At 37.5% G+C, this 18,182-nt stretch overlaps 1 protein-coding gene across 4 annotated transcripts; it reads right to left on the bottom strand.

The window, feature by feature from the left end:
• Positions 1–1,847: 1,847 nt before the first annotated feature.
• LOC146462209 (rhotekin-like) lies at positions 1,848–17,082 on the bottom strand. Of its 4 annotated transcripts, none has more exons than XM_085085777.1 (11): positions 16,906–17,082; positions 10,250–10,458; positions 9,443–9,507; positions 8,556–8,609; positions 7,897–8,014; positions 7,034–7,242; positions 5,851–5,996; positions 5,443–5,571; positions 3,575–3,860; positions 3,052–3,098; positions 1,848–2,535 (listed from the first exon to the last, which is right to left on the bottom strand). In XM_085085777.1, the coding sequence occupies exons 1-10, from the start codon at positions 17,065–17,067 to the stop codon at positions 3,088–3,090; spliced, it is 1,389 nt and encodes a 462-aa protein (XP_084941903.1). In that variant the 5' UTR covers positions 17,068–17,082; the 3' UTR covers positions 1,848–2,535; positions 3,052–3,087. The 4 variants fall into 4 exon arrangements, with proteins under 4 accessions (XP_084941903.1, XP_084941902.1, XP_084941904.1 ...); XM_085085778.1 differs by having other exon boundaries at positions 2,292–2,532; XM_085085776.1 differs by lacking the exon at positions 3,052–3,098 and having other exon boundaries at positions 1,848–2,532.
• Between the last annotated feature and the right edge of the window lie 1,100 nt (positions 17,083–18,182).

Genomic DNA, 18,182 nt, shown 5'->3' with positions numbered 1-18,182 from the left:
CCCCTTTTTTTTTTTGACCCGTTTCACCTAACAATCTACACACCAGAGTTTTCTATTCACCTTTCAGTTTTAAAGCTACAAATATTTTTAGCACTTTGAATTTGTTCTCATAGAACAAGGAAATACCAGTCATAGATTTCCTAAAGAAAGTCCAAGTTTCGCCTTCTTTTTCAGTATCATGAAGCTTCTAATTAATGCTTCTTAATACATATTGAAATTCCGTTGGCCTACTAACAGAGCAATGTCAACAGAAAGCAAACTCAGAGGTGCGTAACCCGAAATTGAAAGCAATTTAAATTCTAGCAGGGAATTAGAAATTTGCTTCGAACGCAAAAGTCAGGCCTGGGAAGTCATAAGAATGTTCAGAAAATTTACCCGTCAGTGAAAATTTTCCCTTTGGTGATATACCGTGACACTTCCCGTCCCCTGGACCCCTGAGCTTTACCACCATTTTAATTTATGATACAGAACAATAATTCACAAGACAATTTACTTGAATGAGTAAGTAACCTCAGCAAAACCCCAGAAAGCCGTTTTTTCTAGGAGGCTAATTGGGAAACAAGCGGCGCCATATGAAGTCAAAATGTAAAGTCTCACGTGACCGCCGGTTAAGAACTCCTGCGTCACGGAAGCAGAAGAGCGAAGGCGATAACAATTTTAGCATCGCATAATTATCGGCGTATCGTTACTTGGTTCAAGGGAATGGTCCTTTGAGTTAAAACTAACAACATTGGTCCAAAGGATTCACCTATTTCACTTTTCTTGTTAAAACAAATGTCTTCAATCCTTTTGTCCTAAAGTTTGTATCAATTTGTTTCGAAGTGAGTGGAGGGGAAATCTTTCCGAGTCATCTTTCTTTTAGCCTGTGTTTACTCGCCCACTCTCATGAAAAGTTGGAAAGGAGGAGAGCACGCGTTTGTTGTCTTTAAAAGCGTGCCCAGGCCTTTTGGCTATTGCATATAGTCGAAACAGACCATACTCGTATTCTCGGTACTGAACTGCGATCTTGCTTGCACTAATGGAGGCACTTGTTGGGGGAAGATAGTAAAACAACTAAAATAATTACAGCTATCACACAAAATTGTGTGGAAAAACAAAATTAAAATTAAATAACAAGACACTAATGTATATGAGAAATTACATCAGACAGAAGAGGTAGGACGGCATGTTAAAGCCGCTTAGCCTGTGTCTAAACTAAACCGGATAGCTCTATTGCTGGCAACAAAAACATATCGGATAGGGCTTTCGTTCACACAAAACGCCGATTTCGGAACGATTTTTGTACCGGGGCGATGCTGCGCTGCTTCGGTCTTGAAAATGAATCTTCACATATTGGATAGGTTTTCGTGACACTTCCTTGAGTAATGTGAACATAGAATCGAACATGAAGCGTAAGTCAACAGCGAGGAGCGAGGATTGGACTATAGCGGAAAGATGGCGGCGGTTTTGGGCCACTCTTGTTCACAACAGGCCGAAGTATTTTTCACAACGGCATAAAAATTCTATCCAACATAGTGTAAACATAGCCTTATTTAACGTGGGATTTTCCCAACGGAAAAAAATATTTAATTTGCACGTGAAAAGTGCAAGCTAGTTCCAATTCAATACCGTCTATTATGGGACAGCTTTGTTTTTACAGGAGCAAAACTGACGTCACAAAGAACTGTACATTAAAAAGGATCCAATCGGCGTGAAGCAAGACATTTTCTCTCTCTCTCTCGTACGATCACTGGTAGTACTATGTTTAGGGTTTCTGTGCCACTGCTTAAAACAACAAAAACTCTTTTCAAAGGAGGGTGGTGAGCGGGGGAACGGAGACAATCAAGTGAATATACCAGGCAAGCACGTAAAGAATAGTAACCACTTCTTTATTATAGACTTTACTTGATAATATAAATTAAATCAATTATCCAATACTCTCTTATCTGTACAAATTTAAAATAGGTGAAGTCAACGTGTCTTAAAAAATTCAACAGTTAAACCGGCGGCGATCCTTGTCAATCGTCCATTGCTTAGTTAGTCAAATCCAAGGATTGAAGACCGTTATTCGCGATTTTTAAAATGGCTAATTTAAAATTAACGCATCTAGCTCTTGTCAAACTTGTCTGCTATTTACATATTAAATTATTTGAACATCTGATCCAAGTTTGACCAATGCTTGTTTTGTTTGTTGATTTTCTCTTTAAATACTGATGACAGTATATTCCATTGTTTTTACTTTATATACACAAACGATTTAGCGTAATAATCTTCTTTCCAGGCTTAGCAAAGCAGGAGTCTCCTTAGACAGAGCTTTCGGTATTTTTCTGGGACAGGTTATTCCCGCTGTGTAAACACTGTCAGGTAGTTAGATTGTAGTTTCGTAGTTCAACACATTTTCATTTGCTGCTTTCCTCTTTCCCTTTCCAAAGCTTCTGTTCTGAGGGACCCTTCTCTGCCATATATCGTATGTACACTCGACGCAAGGGGTCTCCGCTGGAATTGATTTTAGTTCTCCAAGAGGCACACGCTTGATTTCACACTTCACATAATCTGCTGAGTGGATTAAATGTAGTTTAGATTGATACTGTTGGTGACTGACTCCTTCTGTCTCGTTAGTCTGTCTAGTATGATCGGCCAGAGATGGTAGTCCTTAACTGACTGAAAGACTCTTGACGTTTCCAAGTGAATTTATAGTGGTTTTCAGATTCGACTGGTCATTTAAATCGTGAACACTCCTCACAGTCAGGGCGAGTCATTTTTGGTACATTGGGAGTATTTTGTAACGAAACGGTGGTGTTGTGCTGTGTGAAAGTCAGTGTGCTGGTGAGTAAAGCGTCGATGTGTATTTTGGCATCTGACGTATGAAAGGTAGCTTTTTAGGAAAGTAAAACGAGACCACGCAACGAGCGATACGTCAGCTTTACGGCCGAGATAATCTACAACCCGGCAAATAACGAAACAGATGTATCAAGTCAGCTTAGATCTTTCAGAGTATTTTGCTACACGAATGAGTGCAATAGTGACGACTGCATGTAAGAATGAAGCAAAGGACAGATCATGATCACTTACATGCTCCAGCCAAGCAAAGCAACATGGCGGGCAAGGTCATGAAGCATCTAAGGAAAGCAAGTCACATATAAAGTGCATTGGAGTGAGAAAGAGAAAAGTGCCACATTACATCAGCAAAACAAACAAACAAACAAACAAACAAACAAACAAACAAACAAATAAACAAACAAAAATAACCAGCGTGTGTACAATGCAAAAGACAGAAATGGGGGAAAAAAAGAAGGCAAACTTAGATTTGAGACCTTCCCTGCTGTCACATCCCACCTTCACACGTTTTATCCAATGCAACTGAATCTACTCCACACACGGACACCAGTTTTGTATCTTAGGCGTCTAACAAAAGCATTCAACAAGCTTGCTCTACAGGATGTGTAAGAAAATTTGATAATCAGAGCAAGCACTCCCCGCTGATTATTGTTCATGTTTTGGTTCCTCCTAATTTTAATTTTTGGATTACAGAAAGAACAAAACGCACACCACCATTCCAAGTCTGCTATGTAATGGCGGGGCGCACGTTACTCACCCGCTGTTGGCAAGGATAGTGTAACCTCTACTGAATCATACAGAGTCTTGGTCTCTACAAAAGGCAACTTCTTTGGAGATGGGTAAACAATGTTCATCTCCTGTGTGCAGGCTGTTTTCCAGGCTGTCACATCTCTAATAGCCTGGTGAAGTGCATCTCTCCAGCTGACGTACTCCTGATCAGATTCAGATGCCAGCACAGGTTCCTTCTCGGGGGTCAGGCTTGTGAGTATAAGGATGCGTCGGCGCTGAAATGTGGCACTGACTGTGTCTACTATGTCCATATTCTGTAAAATAAAATAATTGTAAAAACCTTACACCACACCAAGGTACAAATATTACCAACATTAGTAAACACTAAAAAGAAGAAAGATCCTCGCAGATAGTACGCAACTTCAGCAGTTGCGTACTAACTGCGAGGATCTTTCTTCTATGTAATCTTTCATCTACAGTTCAAATATATGATGTTTCATATATTCATATTTATTTATTCATGCTTCACGGGTATATTACGAACTCACAATATGACCAGTTGGCTTGATAGCTCAGTTGGTAGAGCACTGTACCGGCATCGCAGAGGTCATGGGTTCGAATCCCGTTCAAGCCTGAATTTTTTCAGGCTTTCTTTTCGCAACTGCTTAAGTTGCGTACTAAGTGCAGTTAAAAAATACGATGTTTCATATAATCATATTCATTAGAAAATACACAGGTCGAAGTTTAGCAACTTATGCCGTCATACAAACACCAGTAAATAGATGCTCGCTTTGGCAAATATTTTCTAACTTCACTCTCATCTGAAGGTAGGACGTCATTTGCCACTGTTACAAGAGAAATACGGTACAATGTTTCACTGTTGACTGATTAAGGCCGGCGATCATAAGGACATTGTGTATCGCTGAAGGTCTTAGCCTGCCTGAGATTCATCTGGTCATGCTTACAAGAATACAGACGCTAATTGGAGCCTAATGATTACAAGGCCACAAAACTTTACAGCTTTCTTCTTTTAGTGCGATACTGCATGGTGGTGTAAAACTAAAAGACAGTCCGTTTAGCTAATGCACATTAGATTCAATCCAAGGCTACAGAAATAACATTGGAAGGAATTTCTACATGTACGTCCACAACTTGAGTAAATTAATTATGCTAATAACGATAAGTCGTCAAGCCTATCTAATTATTTTTTTAGACATCATTTATTAATCATTTCATGTGAAGTTAATCACGTTGTAAATTCTAGGAAAAAAAATTCCGAGCCCCATCAGGAGTCGAAGAGTCAGTCCCCCATAGCTCAGTGGTTAGAGCATCCAAAGGTCCTGGCTTCAATTCCTGCTGGGGGGGGGGGGGGGGGGGAGGGGGGTGGGGGCCTGGAAATTTTTTTCCGAGAATTTACAACGTGGACTTATTATCTATTTCATTCCCATAGCACTGGGTGGTTGGCTGGTTCACTAGATGTGAAGTTCAGAAAACAAAGTAATGTAAGCGGCATGAAACAAGTCCTGTTTCTTGAAAAAAATCTCAGCTGTTGAACTTAGTGAATTACACTGTACATGAGTCATACATCTGACAATTATTCTTCTTTACGAACTAACCAATTGCCATTAATTTATCTTGGCGAGCCAAAACCACCACTGACAAATGAGATTAAGGCAGGCTGAACCGGAAAACCTAAAACTACATGTACTCAAGATAGGTGTAAATTACGAAATTATAATCGTCTCCCGGGCTAAGCTGCCCCACCCACCCCACCCAAGTGCTTGGATACTGGCTTACATCATGCTTCAATGAAGCAAAAACAAACCCTGTAATCTAACTGTAGAATCTATATATTGAAGTCAGGTACCGTTCACCACACTGAAACAAATTTCTTACCGGTTTGATTTCTATCAATTCCACAGGTTCTCCCTTCTGAAATTCTTCTTTACTGCTCCAGCATTTAATTGTTGCATGCCTCAAAACACACCAAAGTCGACACCACGAAAATTGGCTACCTGTCCTCCTCTAAAAATGATTTAAAAACCATGACATTATCAATGAAAGTTATGACGTAAGGTTTGAATAAATAAATCATAAAATTACAAATAAATATGATCAAATGGAAAATAGTAGTTGCTTTGCATAATTATATTATTGATTTTTTAGGGGAAACTTTCAAAAAGCTAAGTCCATTTATAAGCCGCATGAATGTTGGATGATATGAAGTGGAACTAGCAGTAACCAAAGTGGATGAATATTAAGTCAATACTTGTTACTTTTGAGACTCATTACACATCACTTTACCTGTATTTCAAGGAAGCCACTCATCTGAGCTTCCTCTACACATGCTGGTCTGGCAGCAAGAAGACAGCAAATTTGACCCCAAAGAGCCAATTGAGGCATGTTCGAACCCTCTGTAGTGGTCGCTAAGGGACTAGCACCAACCAAACCTGTTAGTAATAATATAAACAGGCAGTTAGCATCAAGTCATTTAAACCGGGCGGTATCATTTAATAAACATACTTTGAAGGTTTTACAACTTACCTGTATATTATATAGATTTTGGACTGGAAGTAGAAGAATAATTATGTTCTTTCCATGTTGCCAGCAATCATTAAAGTCACATCTTGTACTTTCTCAATTTCAATTTAATTATCAGTTTCTGTGGTAAAGACACTAATGGAATTATACTTACACCAAAAATGTTTTATACTTTATGATTATTTTCCACTGAGCTACAAGAGACTCGTGGGAGTTAAGGCCATTAAACTACGTTCATGGGACAAATATCCAGCTTACTGCTAGGATGCTAGTGGTAGAGCATCCGAACTAGTGATCGGAAGGTCTTAGACCGTGTTCGACTCCTGACAGGAGCACTTGGATTTCTTTTTCCGAGTATGCCTGTGTCACTTACTGAATAATCCATCATTCTCAATGTTTTTATATCATATAAATTTACAGGTGTTATAAAAATGAATATAAAAATGAATACTAAAATTTTAAAGTGACAAGTTAAAAAGCTACAAGTCAAAAGCATGTTCAAAAAAGGTATGATGATGATGATTGAAGATTATTTTATTTGATCTTTCAGTCTGTTCCAAAGTTCAAATGGGCACAGCTGAAGCAAATACTCAGATAGCCTCTCAAGTAGAAAGCATTTTAATGTGTGGAACATAATCCTATGATCACACAAGTCTGACTTCAATCTAGTGGGTGTTTTATGTCCAATACATTTGTATATTATAGTCAGGTGCAATGCCATTTATTAATGCCACGTAATAAGCAAAATTATTTATTTCATCATTGATTTTTCAAATTTGTAGACATCTCAGTTTAGTCTGAAGAAATTTACAATGTAAATAATTATTCAGATAGCACACATGTTACTAATAATACCATTGTACAGAACTGACTCTGAAAGAATACTATTACTACCTGTACATGTAGGAAGTGAGAAGTTTGACATGGTTTCAAATGATAATCTCACCAGTTTTAAGATCGTGAGACTTTACACTCTCATTAAGGTGATCTACTGTTAGCTGAGTGTGTCTTGCCAGTATAAACTTAGGAACTTCAGGGCCAGCTGCAGTTCTTCTGAGAGGTCGTGTAACACCAGAAAATCTGTTTGCTGCACTATCTGCTGAAACGGAGTAGTAAATCTCTATATCCAACTTGAAGTCATGACTCACATTGTCACTAGAAAAGAAGAAATTAAATGAGCCTGGTTAGGTGAGTCACCTGAGGGCACTAGGCTGACTAGAGAGCTGGGACAGGCAGTGCCTTTACCAAGGACACATGTATCTCATGTGACACTTTCAATGAAGTTGAAATGACTTGTTATTTCTTCTTTTAATTGAGCATGTAAATTGCACTTGGGCTGAGGCAACCTTCAGTAGGAAAACATTATTTCTTTCATATCCTCTAGATGAGTTGGAAGAGTGTGAACAATAATGCAGGCTAGGGCTGTCATTACTGAAAACCACCTTGGCGAGTTGGACCCCCTCATTAAATATTACTGTTATTATTATTATTTATTATTAGGACCCAAGGGCCAGGCATTTCCCCTAGCCATTATGAGTTTTACTCGTAGCTAGTTTCTTGTACTTTGACTGAAAAAAAAGGCATTGATGCAATACTGGAAAAAATCCGGGCCTTCTAGTTTCATTTTGCCACCTACATCAACAGTTGTGACAGCCATGTATACAGATTGATAACTGTGACATGAAGGATATCTGTTCAGGACTTTCTCATCCTAACCTTGCTTTTTTTATGTCTATTTAACACTGTGTAAAACTTGATGTAAAATATGTTAGTGAAGTAAATTAATGGACATTATAACGGTGTACTTACAAGACAATTATGTTGTCAAAGGAAATGTCTGTTTCTGACTCATCAGTTTCAACAAGAGCTGTGTCTAAAACTTGACCATCAAGCTTCAATAAGCAGAACACATAGTAAAGATGTTGCTCTAAAAAAAGAAAACATTTAACCATGCAAAGAAAATTAATATTTGCCTGACAGTGTGTTATTACAGTTTGGGATCACAAGGCTGTACCCTATGAGCTATAACAAAATTATAGATGGGTAGTCATTCGGTTTCAAACCAGTCAAATACAGATCTGAGCATGCATAACATGAAATATGGGACCATTTCTAGTGTTCCACGCACAAACTAACGAAAGAAATTTCACTTAAAAGCGACATGTAAAACAGACAAAGAAAGAGCAACATAGTTTATTACATGTACGTAATGTAGAAACATTAATGGTATAATTTCTTGTAAAAGGTAAAGATTTAAGGAATATTTCTTAACCTACATTAAGGATAGAGCAACAGATATTAGGATATGATTGTGTACATTTCAGCAGCTGCAGCCCTCAAGTATTTTCTGGTTTTAAAGTTAAAGGTTCTTATGGTGTCACCTTCTCTTATTTTCGTGTGTGCCTGCCTTAAGGCTTGTGACTGAAAAATGCATCATGTTCCTTATGCGTATTACGTTATATTGTTACCTGTTTTGGTTTTATTGTGATCATCTTGTGTCCACATCAAAGGGACACGTATATCTGAAGGGAGAAACATTACACATGTATTATGCACATAAGATATTCGAGACTGAATCAATAATTAAAAGCAAAATATTAAATAAAACAAATACAGTTATGGCGACGTAACTGGTGATGACAAATTCTGACAAAATCACCACTGCTCTGAAAGCGTTTATTATTTCTACTTATTGAAGACTTTCTCTGGAAAAAGAGTACAAGTGACAATTTGGCCTAGTATCAACACTTACTAGCTTATGACTTCTGCTAAAAACTCATGAGGGATGAAGCATTAAAACAAAACAAGACCAACATGACTGTTTTTTTAATGTGTAAATTTTGGCTTTTGCAAACAGAGGGGAAAAGACATCATCTTGCTTCACTTCAGCTGTTTCATCTTTAAGGCTGAGGCCATATAAGTTCATTTGCCAAATTTGAGCCTTAAAAATCACAAAAGAAGTATGGATCTAACCAGTGTATGCAAATAATTTGAGATCATACTTTGAGGGATCTGGATTCTACAGTCCAATAATCACAGGTTGCGTTTTTGTTTATGCAGTGTCATCCCTTGAAATGTAATATATGTGAACAGAGCAATGCTCAACTGAAGCGGTGTGCAGAATAAGGCCCTACTTAGTAAATGACTTTAATTGATATAAGGTCAAATTCTCCTTTTGTTTCACAAGCGAATACAAGGCAATTTGGAAGGAGAATCTCACTAGCAATTTATCAGAAGTCACTTAGGGCCTTTTTCCAGGCACCCCTTCAACTATGGAACTGCACAGTATAAGTAAATGAGTGTTAGCACTATTCAGTGTGTTGCACTTACAGCTTCCTTAACAAACCACATTTACCTGAGAGAGAAAGTCGTGCCTTACAAGGACCATCATTATCATCTGAATCAGGAGGGTACGTTGAACTGAAGTTTGAAAACAAACAATACACTTCAGTGAAATATATGGAACTTATTTTGTGTTTAGTTACAGAATTACTGACAGTATATCCCAAGCAATATAAAGCACTTAATGGTTACACAAGTGAATAAATAACTCTTGAGAGATCAAAACTGTGTAATACCAGAACCATAATTATTTTAGAGAGTGAATCTTGATATGGTTTATCAGTTCAATCACTACAGAGCTGAATAAGTTTGCATACAACATACTGACATGTTTTCCCTCAAAAAAGTTCTGACAAATCAACTTAATTTATTCTTTTAGTTCATGATTACTATACAGTGTATTTTATGCATATTTTTGTAATATTTATAGGACAAGATACATGTACACTCAGACAAAATAATAATAATAATAATAATAATAATAATAATAATAATGATAATAATAATAATGATAATAATAATAATAATAATAATAATAATAATAATAATAATAATAATATATTATTATGATGTGTTGTTTGAAAAATAAAAATCCATATCCCTTGCACCAAAGGCTTTCTGGTTTGGAATCCTCCAACTCCCGTCTGGAAATTCCAATTTTTGCTTTAAACTTCCCTTTTAAAGCTTAATGGTTCTTGAGACTCTTCAGAATTTCCAACAACCTTCCATGGAGATAGGCAAGGATATTTTCTGGAATAACACAATGTAACAGACTAGGATGAAAATACACCAGCATTTATTATTGTAAAACAAAACTGACCTTGATCCCTTGCGCATCATAACAGACTTTGCTCTGTGTCTCTGCAGGAGCCCCATTAGTGCCAGGATGCGAGCATTGATCGTCAGAAGATTCTTAGATGCTTCAAGGGCTTGAACCTCTTCATGGCAGGCAGCCAGCAACTTCATAATTCCATCTCGTATATGAATCTCATGGTCTATCTTCTCTTGAATTGCTGAATCATCAAGTTCCTGATGAATATATTGATTCGTAAATTTATGCTTCTGTAACTTATCTAATCAGCAGAACAGGAATCAATTAAAACCTGCAATTTTGCAAGACTCCCTACCATTTAAAACTACTCCTGACACAAAACTTAGGGAATTTCAATACAAATTATTAAACAATATTGTTTTCACAAAATGTAAAATTATTCAGATTTAAAATGATTGAATTGCCTTGTGTGCCTTTTGTATTTAACAGAAATCTAATCCCCTGAACATTTATTAATTTTTTTATTGTAATATGACAAAAGAATCTTGGCAGTTGTTCTCTTCTTGGTTAACTGAAATTAACTTAACAAGAATATCTATACCATTAGAAAAAATACTGTTTGGAGTCTTTGATGCCACTGAAGACAACACTATTCTTAATCATCTCATATTATTAGCTAAGTTTTATCTATATAAATGCAAATAAATTATTATTTATCCATCCTTTAAGGTATCTAATATGTTCTTTAGTATTTTCCCAACCCCTCAGCTACTTGGTGTTTGTTTGAGCATTAGTGTTACCTCATGGAGAAGTGTTGTAAGCTAAGTATTGTAGAGTAAAACTAATTATGTATCGTGTACAGCAATGTAATGTATATATGTTGTGAGGTACTGTCATGTAAGTTTCGTAATTTGTATTATAATTAGAATATTGCTAATAGGCATTTTTTTTCTATACAGTACAGTAGTGTTAGAAATTGTAATAGTGTTGATTTTACAGTAAGTGTTGTATTGTAAGTCTATAATAGGTAAAAATAATAAAATACAAAGAAAAATCTACACTTTATTATTAAATACAAGATAATTTGAGATCAGCACCATTCATTACACAGTTGCAAATTAGCTCACTGCAAAAATACAATAAACAACAGAGAGAAAATACCATCAAATGAAAATTAAAGTATTTCTGAAATTTAATAGCCTTCCATAAACACACTTCCCCTGAAATAACTATTGCTCTTATGAAAATAAAAGCTATCTTATATTTACTAATAAACTGTAGATATATTGCTTCACTAAAAAAAAAAATAATAATAATAATTATAAATTGCATGCACTGTATTTCTAATTTATAGTTTATACCGTCCTGTGCTAACATCCCTTGCATTATTAACCCTCGCAAGAGAGAAACTAAACAAGTTACAACTGTATCTGGAATAACTAGCATGTAATGGCTGTTCCATTACATGCTCTGGAATATCCATTTTGTCGATATCCAACATAAAGTTTTGCTTTCAGTTTATGGATACTGAACAGGTACCATCAGACAGTTAAGTGTGTAGTCTTGATTGTTTTGCATCAATAAAAGTGGCTTGGATTTTGGATAACGTATTGTCTGTGGCTATAAACATGGAATGAAAATTCAACCTTATTTTCCCTTTAAGAGCACTATTTCTAACGATATGTACATCTTTCATTGGTCTTTGGTTGGTGAATATTTCAAATGAATCCCTCATGTACTAACTTCATAATCACTGTGTCCCTGTACAACTCTACAGTAAGTAGAAAGTGAGGATCATGTATCTGCATTGGCCAACCAACTGACTGACTGAGGGTGCCTCGACCAACATATTGAACGATGTATTGGTCAATATATCGGTCATTACTTGATCAACACTCAACTGACACGTGACCGATATGCCACTTGGCTATCGACTGACAGTCGACCACCAACCCATTGATACGGACCATTGACCGTCAATCAATGGAAATCCACTGTACATTACCAATATTTCACTGATACTTGATGGACTTTCTGTCATTAGCCGACCGATATATCAGCTGCCACTTAATTGAACGTTGACATATACCCATCGATATATCGGTCATTACTTGATCAACACTTGACCGACACATATGCCAATTGGCTATCAACTGTTGTTGGACAAAAAGTCAACCGTTAACCCTACTATCGACCGTCAATCAATAATCACTGTGAAAAAATTTGGTTACACTAATGTAGGTAAATTGTTTCGGTGGATTGTTATTAGTGAATGATCGATAGCCGGTATCTTTGGCCTGGAGGTCGACTCTTGCTGGACTATCAGTCAAGAGCAGGGCTGCAAATAACGGCCAGTCAACGGACAATGTCCAGTCAAAATTGGGTATTGACCGAACAAATCCTTGGATTGCCGGACATCTTGTCCGGTCTTTACCGATTCGTTCAGAGAAATTTTAATTTTTAAGTATTTGATAATCACGCGGGACAACATTCATGTTTTTGAAAGAAAAACCAAAACGAATATAAAACTAGACAAAGGGGTCGAGAAATTCCCGGTAGTCGCAAATTTTCACGATGTCACCAAGTCCTGTCGCGACCGCAAATCATCGTGTCTTCCGTTATTTTATTTACCTTAAGTGTTCCCAATTAGTAGAGGATTTTACCTTTGGCTAGATACCATGATTGACTCTTAAATAAAGTAATTGTTTGTTTGTTTGATTGATTGAATGATCGGAAAGCACCCTCACGAAGAATAATCTCGCGGCACCAAGAATACTCCACGTAGCATTTGTTGCAAAGTGCAAAAAGCGAACAAACGATACGTTACGTCCGGCACACCCTGCAAAACATGTTTGGTTACTAAAGCTTTCTAGTGATTTCATCACTCGATGCAACTCAAAAATGGAGCGTATAACACAAAAAGTGAAAGAATAAGGTCATCTTACAGGGATTGTAAATGGAAGAATGTCAGCGAGCGCAACAATTGTACTTGGAATAAGACGCCATCCATTTAATACAATTTCGAAACCCTAAGACGATATGAATTAAAGTTAAGTGTTTCTTGTTTATTTTCACGTTTCAGTTAGCTTTCTTTTTTTTTTTCAAATAAATTAAGAGATCGATTGAACCCTTCAGCTTTCATATATTCTGTACATTTTACTTAAAGTTCAGTTGTAGAAATGATGTGGCGATTGCCAAAGTGTAATATTCAATTATAAGTGATTTTGCCAGATGTACTTTAAAGTAAAACGGACAATTGCGGTTGTATCTTGCGTAACCGTTTCACGTACTGAATGCGAGGCTGCTTCTGCAGTAAAGAGTAGTAAAACTATTAACTTGTAATTTTTATTGCCAAATTGACTTGGATTCAGTTGTTTTTTAGCTATAAAAGGATTACTGTGTAATCTAGGTTCACTATCGCAAGAGTTACGACCGTTAAAATTTCACCGGCCAAAAACAGGTAGTGTCCGAGCAAAAACCTGTTTGACCGGACAACGTGACCGGCGCCTGCACGTTAGTTATTTGCAGCCCTGCAAGAGTGATGTGTGTGCGGCATGTCGGTCTATTGAGTAATGACAGATATATCAGTCGCTTGTTAGTCGAGAGTCGATTGAGTAGCGATGTTCATTGATTGAAGGTGGATTGTATCAATCAGCTAGTGGTCAACTCTCGCTTGACTATCGACCCATATAGGACCGACAGTTGACCGCTATGCCACTGGTAGTTACCGATAAGCTACTGATGATATTACCGTAAATACATTGGCCAACATCGGTGGGTGCTCAACATTTATATTGGTGGGCTAGCGGCTGACTGTTGGTCGCTAGCCGAGTGGCATATGGGTCGTGTGGCGGGTGAGTAACCATCAGCTAACGACCGATGTATAGGTCGACATGCCCTATAAGATATATGAACCCAAAGTTACTTCTGTTGGTAACTGTAAGTGAGTTATATATACACTGTACAGTGTACGTACGTACAGGGTGTAGGTTATTTTTGAGCACCAAAACTTCATTTAATGTATAGTGACTATAGCCCCGTTTTACACGGCAGAAAATTTTTGGTACGGTTCGGATGAAAAAAGTACGCGTACCAAAAAAATTGGTTCAGCATGGATAGATTTAGTCGTGTAAACGACTTTGTCCCATCCGTGCAGGACCAAAAGTTCACCCGTGCTCGGACCATGTCGAGAGGTAGTCCGAGCACGGATAAAATTGGTACGCGAACCTGAAAATCTAGCCCAGGTCGGATAAAGTGTGCAGTGGAAACAATTAGCCGTGCAGAACTAACTTTTTCTCTGAAGAGCCTTCGTGCCTTTGGTCAGCACCAATTTGGGAGAGCATCTGCAAATCGGCCTGTGATTCACTCAACAAGGTGCATAGTGGGAAGACGCTGCAAAAGTCGCCAAGAAAATCTCGCGGGATAGCATGGAAGGACCAAGATGTTAAGGAATTTGTCATACCACTCTTTTTCTGTGAACGTTGTCTCCACTATCTCAAACCACTGACCACTTCCTGTCAGTGTCCAACACCATCGCTCAACAAAAGTACAAGGGAGAACTGATGCAATAAATAACAACCCGTACCTCCGCCTTTTTCTATTCTTCTGTAAAGTGGACGAGAGAAAGGTCGATTTCCGAATTTCCTGCTGGAACACATGCGATCTTCTTAAGAGAACAAATTCTAGGAACTTTTCGTTCGCCATGTTTTTACAGAGGAAGCAGCATGCGCACTAGGCAAGAATCGAGTACGCTGGCCGAGATGTTGAGCCTTTTACCCGTTACCAAATCATAATTTCACATTGTTTAGCACGGTAGAAAAAAGAATGTGTAAATGAGTAAACAATACTATTTTTTTGGTACGTGTACCACTTTCATCCGAGCAGTGCCTAAAATTTTCTGCCGTGTAAATGAGGCTTACAACATCATCAATTCCATTTTTTTGTATTAGTTTCACTTGTTTAAAATATACATGTACCTAAGGCGTCTAAGTGGTCTTTTTGGTCCTGTATAAAAGTCATCAACATTAACCAAGAAAACTTGCATAAACTGCTGTTTTGTTGAAGTAACTTTTGATACAGTGTGGAGTTTGGAGTACCTTAATCTGTTTTGAATATGCTGTTTATTTTGGCGTAAGATAGGGTGAGGCAGGAAGTGACTACATGTCTAGTCAAACATGCCAGGTCTCAACAACAATTAGCGGTAACCTGTAATACAATTGAGGTTTTTCATCACAAAATCAAGTGTCAACCTACCGCACTCAAATACTTAAAGGTCAAAAACAGAGAGAAATTCTAGGCTAATTCTCTTGTTGCCTGTAAAATTGATCAGGTGCCAGGCTTAACTTGTGTAATTTGACATGTGACAAGAACAATCAAAACAGATCCTGTTTCGTCCAGTGCTTATACAGCGAGTACTCGAAGTAAACATAATTTACATTACAAACCTGGAAAGGCGTACTTATTTCATGTCGCATGTCGTGAACTTACAACATCCTTCGATTCGCACATAAACGCACCAAATATGGTATAAAAATGGCTTTGACAAAATTATCACCGGTTAGCAAAGCCGGAAATATATTTGTCTTACTCTAGCACGCCTACAAATTATTCAGCAAATTTTCAATTTCGACAATATGAGCTGAAGATTATTTATAAATTTAATTATTAGTGCGCGGCCTCAACCTTACGTCTAGTTACTTCGAATTCCATAGTTTAAACAGAGAAAAATGGTTGCAAATCACTCGCTGAGGGCAGGAAATTAATATCAATTAAATAAAGGTTCCCTTTCTTTCATAATAAAGAAAGAGGACCGCAAAACTGGTGGGTTTTACGAAATCGATATCAATATTGAAGCAAATCTTATATTTTTCAAACACCGCCTAAAAACCACATGGCCGCCGAAAGAGAGCTCAAATGACTGTTGCATATAAGTAAATACGTAGATTCAAGAGAAGGCTCGTCAGCCAACTGAAAGGGGGAAAGACTTCATTTTCAGTTTCGGTGGATACTTTGATTTGAATCAATAGCATTTCAAACGACTAAGCGCGTGGCTTTGATTGTTTGGCAAGCTTGTAAACAGCACGCGGCCATTTTGATAGCGTATAACCATAAACACGGATTTGAAAACGTATAACTTATGCTTTTTGGACCAGGAAATCCAAAACTTAGCCAGCCATTTCTAAAATACAGGGGAAATTTACTTACATAAACTAATAAACAGTTTACGGTTCGCTTGAAAAGCTTTAGCGAGAAAATCGATCGATGGAGCACTCTTTGAAATTCTTTAGTAGTTATCGTGGGCAAACGTTGCTATTTTGAAAATATAGAGAAAAATAGTACATACAATTTTTACTCATTTTGTTTTTTAGGTATTTCAAAAATAATTACGGTAGATGTGATCCCTTGAGACCATTGTGTCACGCGAAACAGCCGTGATTGTTCTCAATTGTTTATAAATTATTCGACCTGAACGGCATTGCGCTTTTGAATTTGGATTTGTCGAATACTGAAGATAAAGAAACTCGGCGCTTATCGTCGGATAACTGCCATATTATAACAGCTTTAAAGATTATACTAAGGCAAAAACGACTTTCACACCTAAATGCTGCAGTCGTTTCTTTCTTAATGGGGTTTCTCCCAATATAAAAATCTATCTAGAGCCCGCGCAAAAACCGTCAAACATTTTACCCTATCGGAATTGTTACCTTTAAAGCGGCAGCGTCCCATTTCTCCACATAATCTGGGTCCATTTTCATTCTCTTTTTCATCGAAGAACTCTGCTCTGTCTCATTGCATTCGGACCGGTTGCGGGCTTTCCGATACTGCCTCTGCTTGCCTAATTTATTTCTTACCTCTCGGGTGGCCATCTTACATGCATAAATTACAAACAAGAGCCCGCGATATATCACGAAATCAACCGGAAGTGACGAAAGGGCGTAAAGCATTAACGTAAATCACAGCTCAGGCAGCTGTGAGAAGAACCTGGAAAATCTAGAAAAGTAAGAATTCTCTAAAATCTAGCGCCTTTGCATAAGATGAGTCAATAAATGAGGTAATTTTACTAATTGTCTATCGTCGCGTGGGATGAAATTACAAATCAATTTGCTTCCGATTTGAAAAATATTTCACACCATGTTCCAATATATGAAGCGCGTGACTCCAACGAGAGGAGGCCAAATATCTGAAATATCAAATTCGGAACAGTCATAGGCTTGAAATCTTTAATCCAAAAATCCTACAAGGTTCTTGTTATCTGGATTACCATATTACTGCGGCATTTTTACTCCACCTTGACTTACCGGTAGTTCCAGTTGTTCATCAAACGGTTTTTCGAAAATTGTAGTGAAAGAGAATTTTGACAGAAACGGTAGCTAAGACTAAATAAAAATAATAAGTAACCAAAAAAAAAAAAAGAACATTTTGTAAGTGCCTCTTTCAGTTTTATCAGTATTAGTATTTAAACAAAGAGCAGTAAACAAGGGGCCAATATAGTTAATGTGAGAACCAAAGGTTGGCCGGTAATTACAAAAACAGAAGCAAAAATTCAAATGTCATGAGATATTGCTGTGGGAGTATTAATGCTCGCATTTTAAACCGCCGTTCATCCGGGGTGTCAAACATTTATTAGCAAACCATCCGGTTAAAAACAGATCTACAATTTTGGACAAATCAAACGAAAAATTAAGACCACCCCTCCCCCCATTCAATAATACAAAAATGGCGCGTATTGCTTTGCGCGTGAACTCAACATTGATTTTGGGGGGAGGGGTAATTTCTTTTTTTATTCTGTCCAAGATTGTAGCTAGAAGAATGGAAACGTGCAAACAAACCGCATCAACCGCAAAGTTTAAAAGGGCAAAAAGTTTCTGACTCCAACCGCGGAAGTAACCCACTATTGACAGCATCTATTCCTGAAGTTCCTGAAAATTTCCAAACGGAAAGAAGCGCACCACTGATTTTTCCAACCGGGATTCCTGATTGT

This window comes from Pavona decussata, unplaced genomic scaffold (assembly GCF_977016875.1).
Source record: "Pavona decussata unplaced genomic scaffold, jaPavDecu1.1 SCAFFOLD_190, whole genome shotgun sequence".
Lineage (NCBI taxonomy): Eukaryota > Metazoa > Cnidaria > Anthozoa > Scleractinia > Agariciidae > Pavona > Pavona decussata.
The sequence above is the reverse complement of the archived record's forward strand: the minus strand, read 5'-3'. Positions and strand labels throughout refer to the sequence as shown.

Excerpts from the sequence above, each read along its gene's own strand:
- LOC146462209 (XM_085085775.1), bottom strand. The coding sequence starts at position 17,067 with ATGGCCACCCGAGAGGTAAGAAATAAATTAGGCAAGCAGAGGCAGTAT. Across the intron at positions 10,459-16,905 it reads GGGACGCTGCCGCTTTAAAG|GAACTTGATGATTCAGCAAT; the intron begins GTAACAATTCCG and ends TATATTCATCAG. Across the intron at positions 2,536-3,574 it reads ACTATCCTTGCCAACAGCGG|CAGATTATGTGAAGTGTGAA; the intron begins GTGAGTAACGTG and ends TAATCCACTCAG.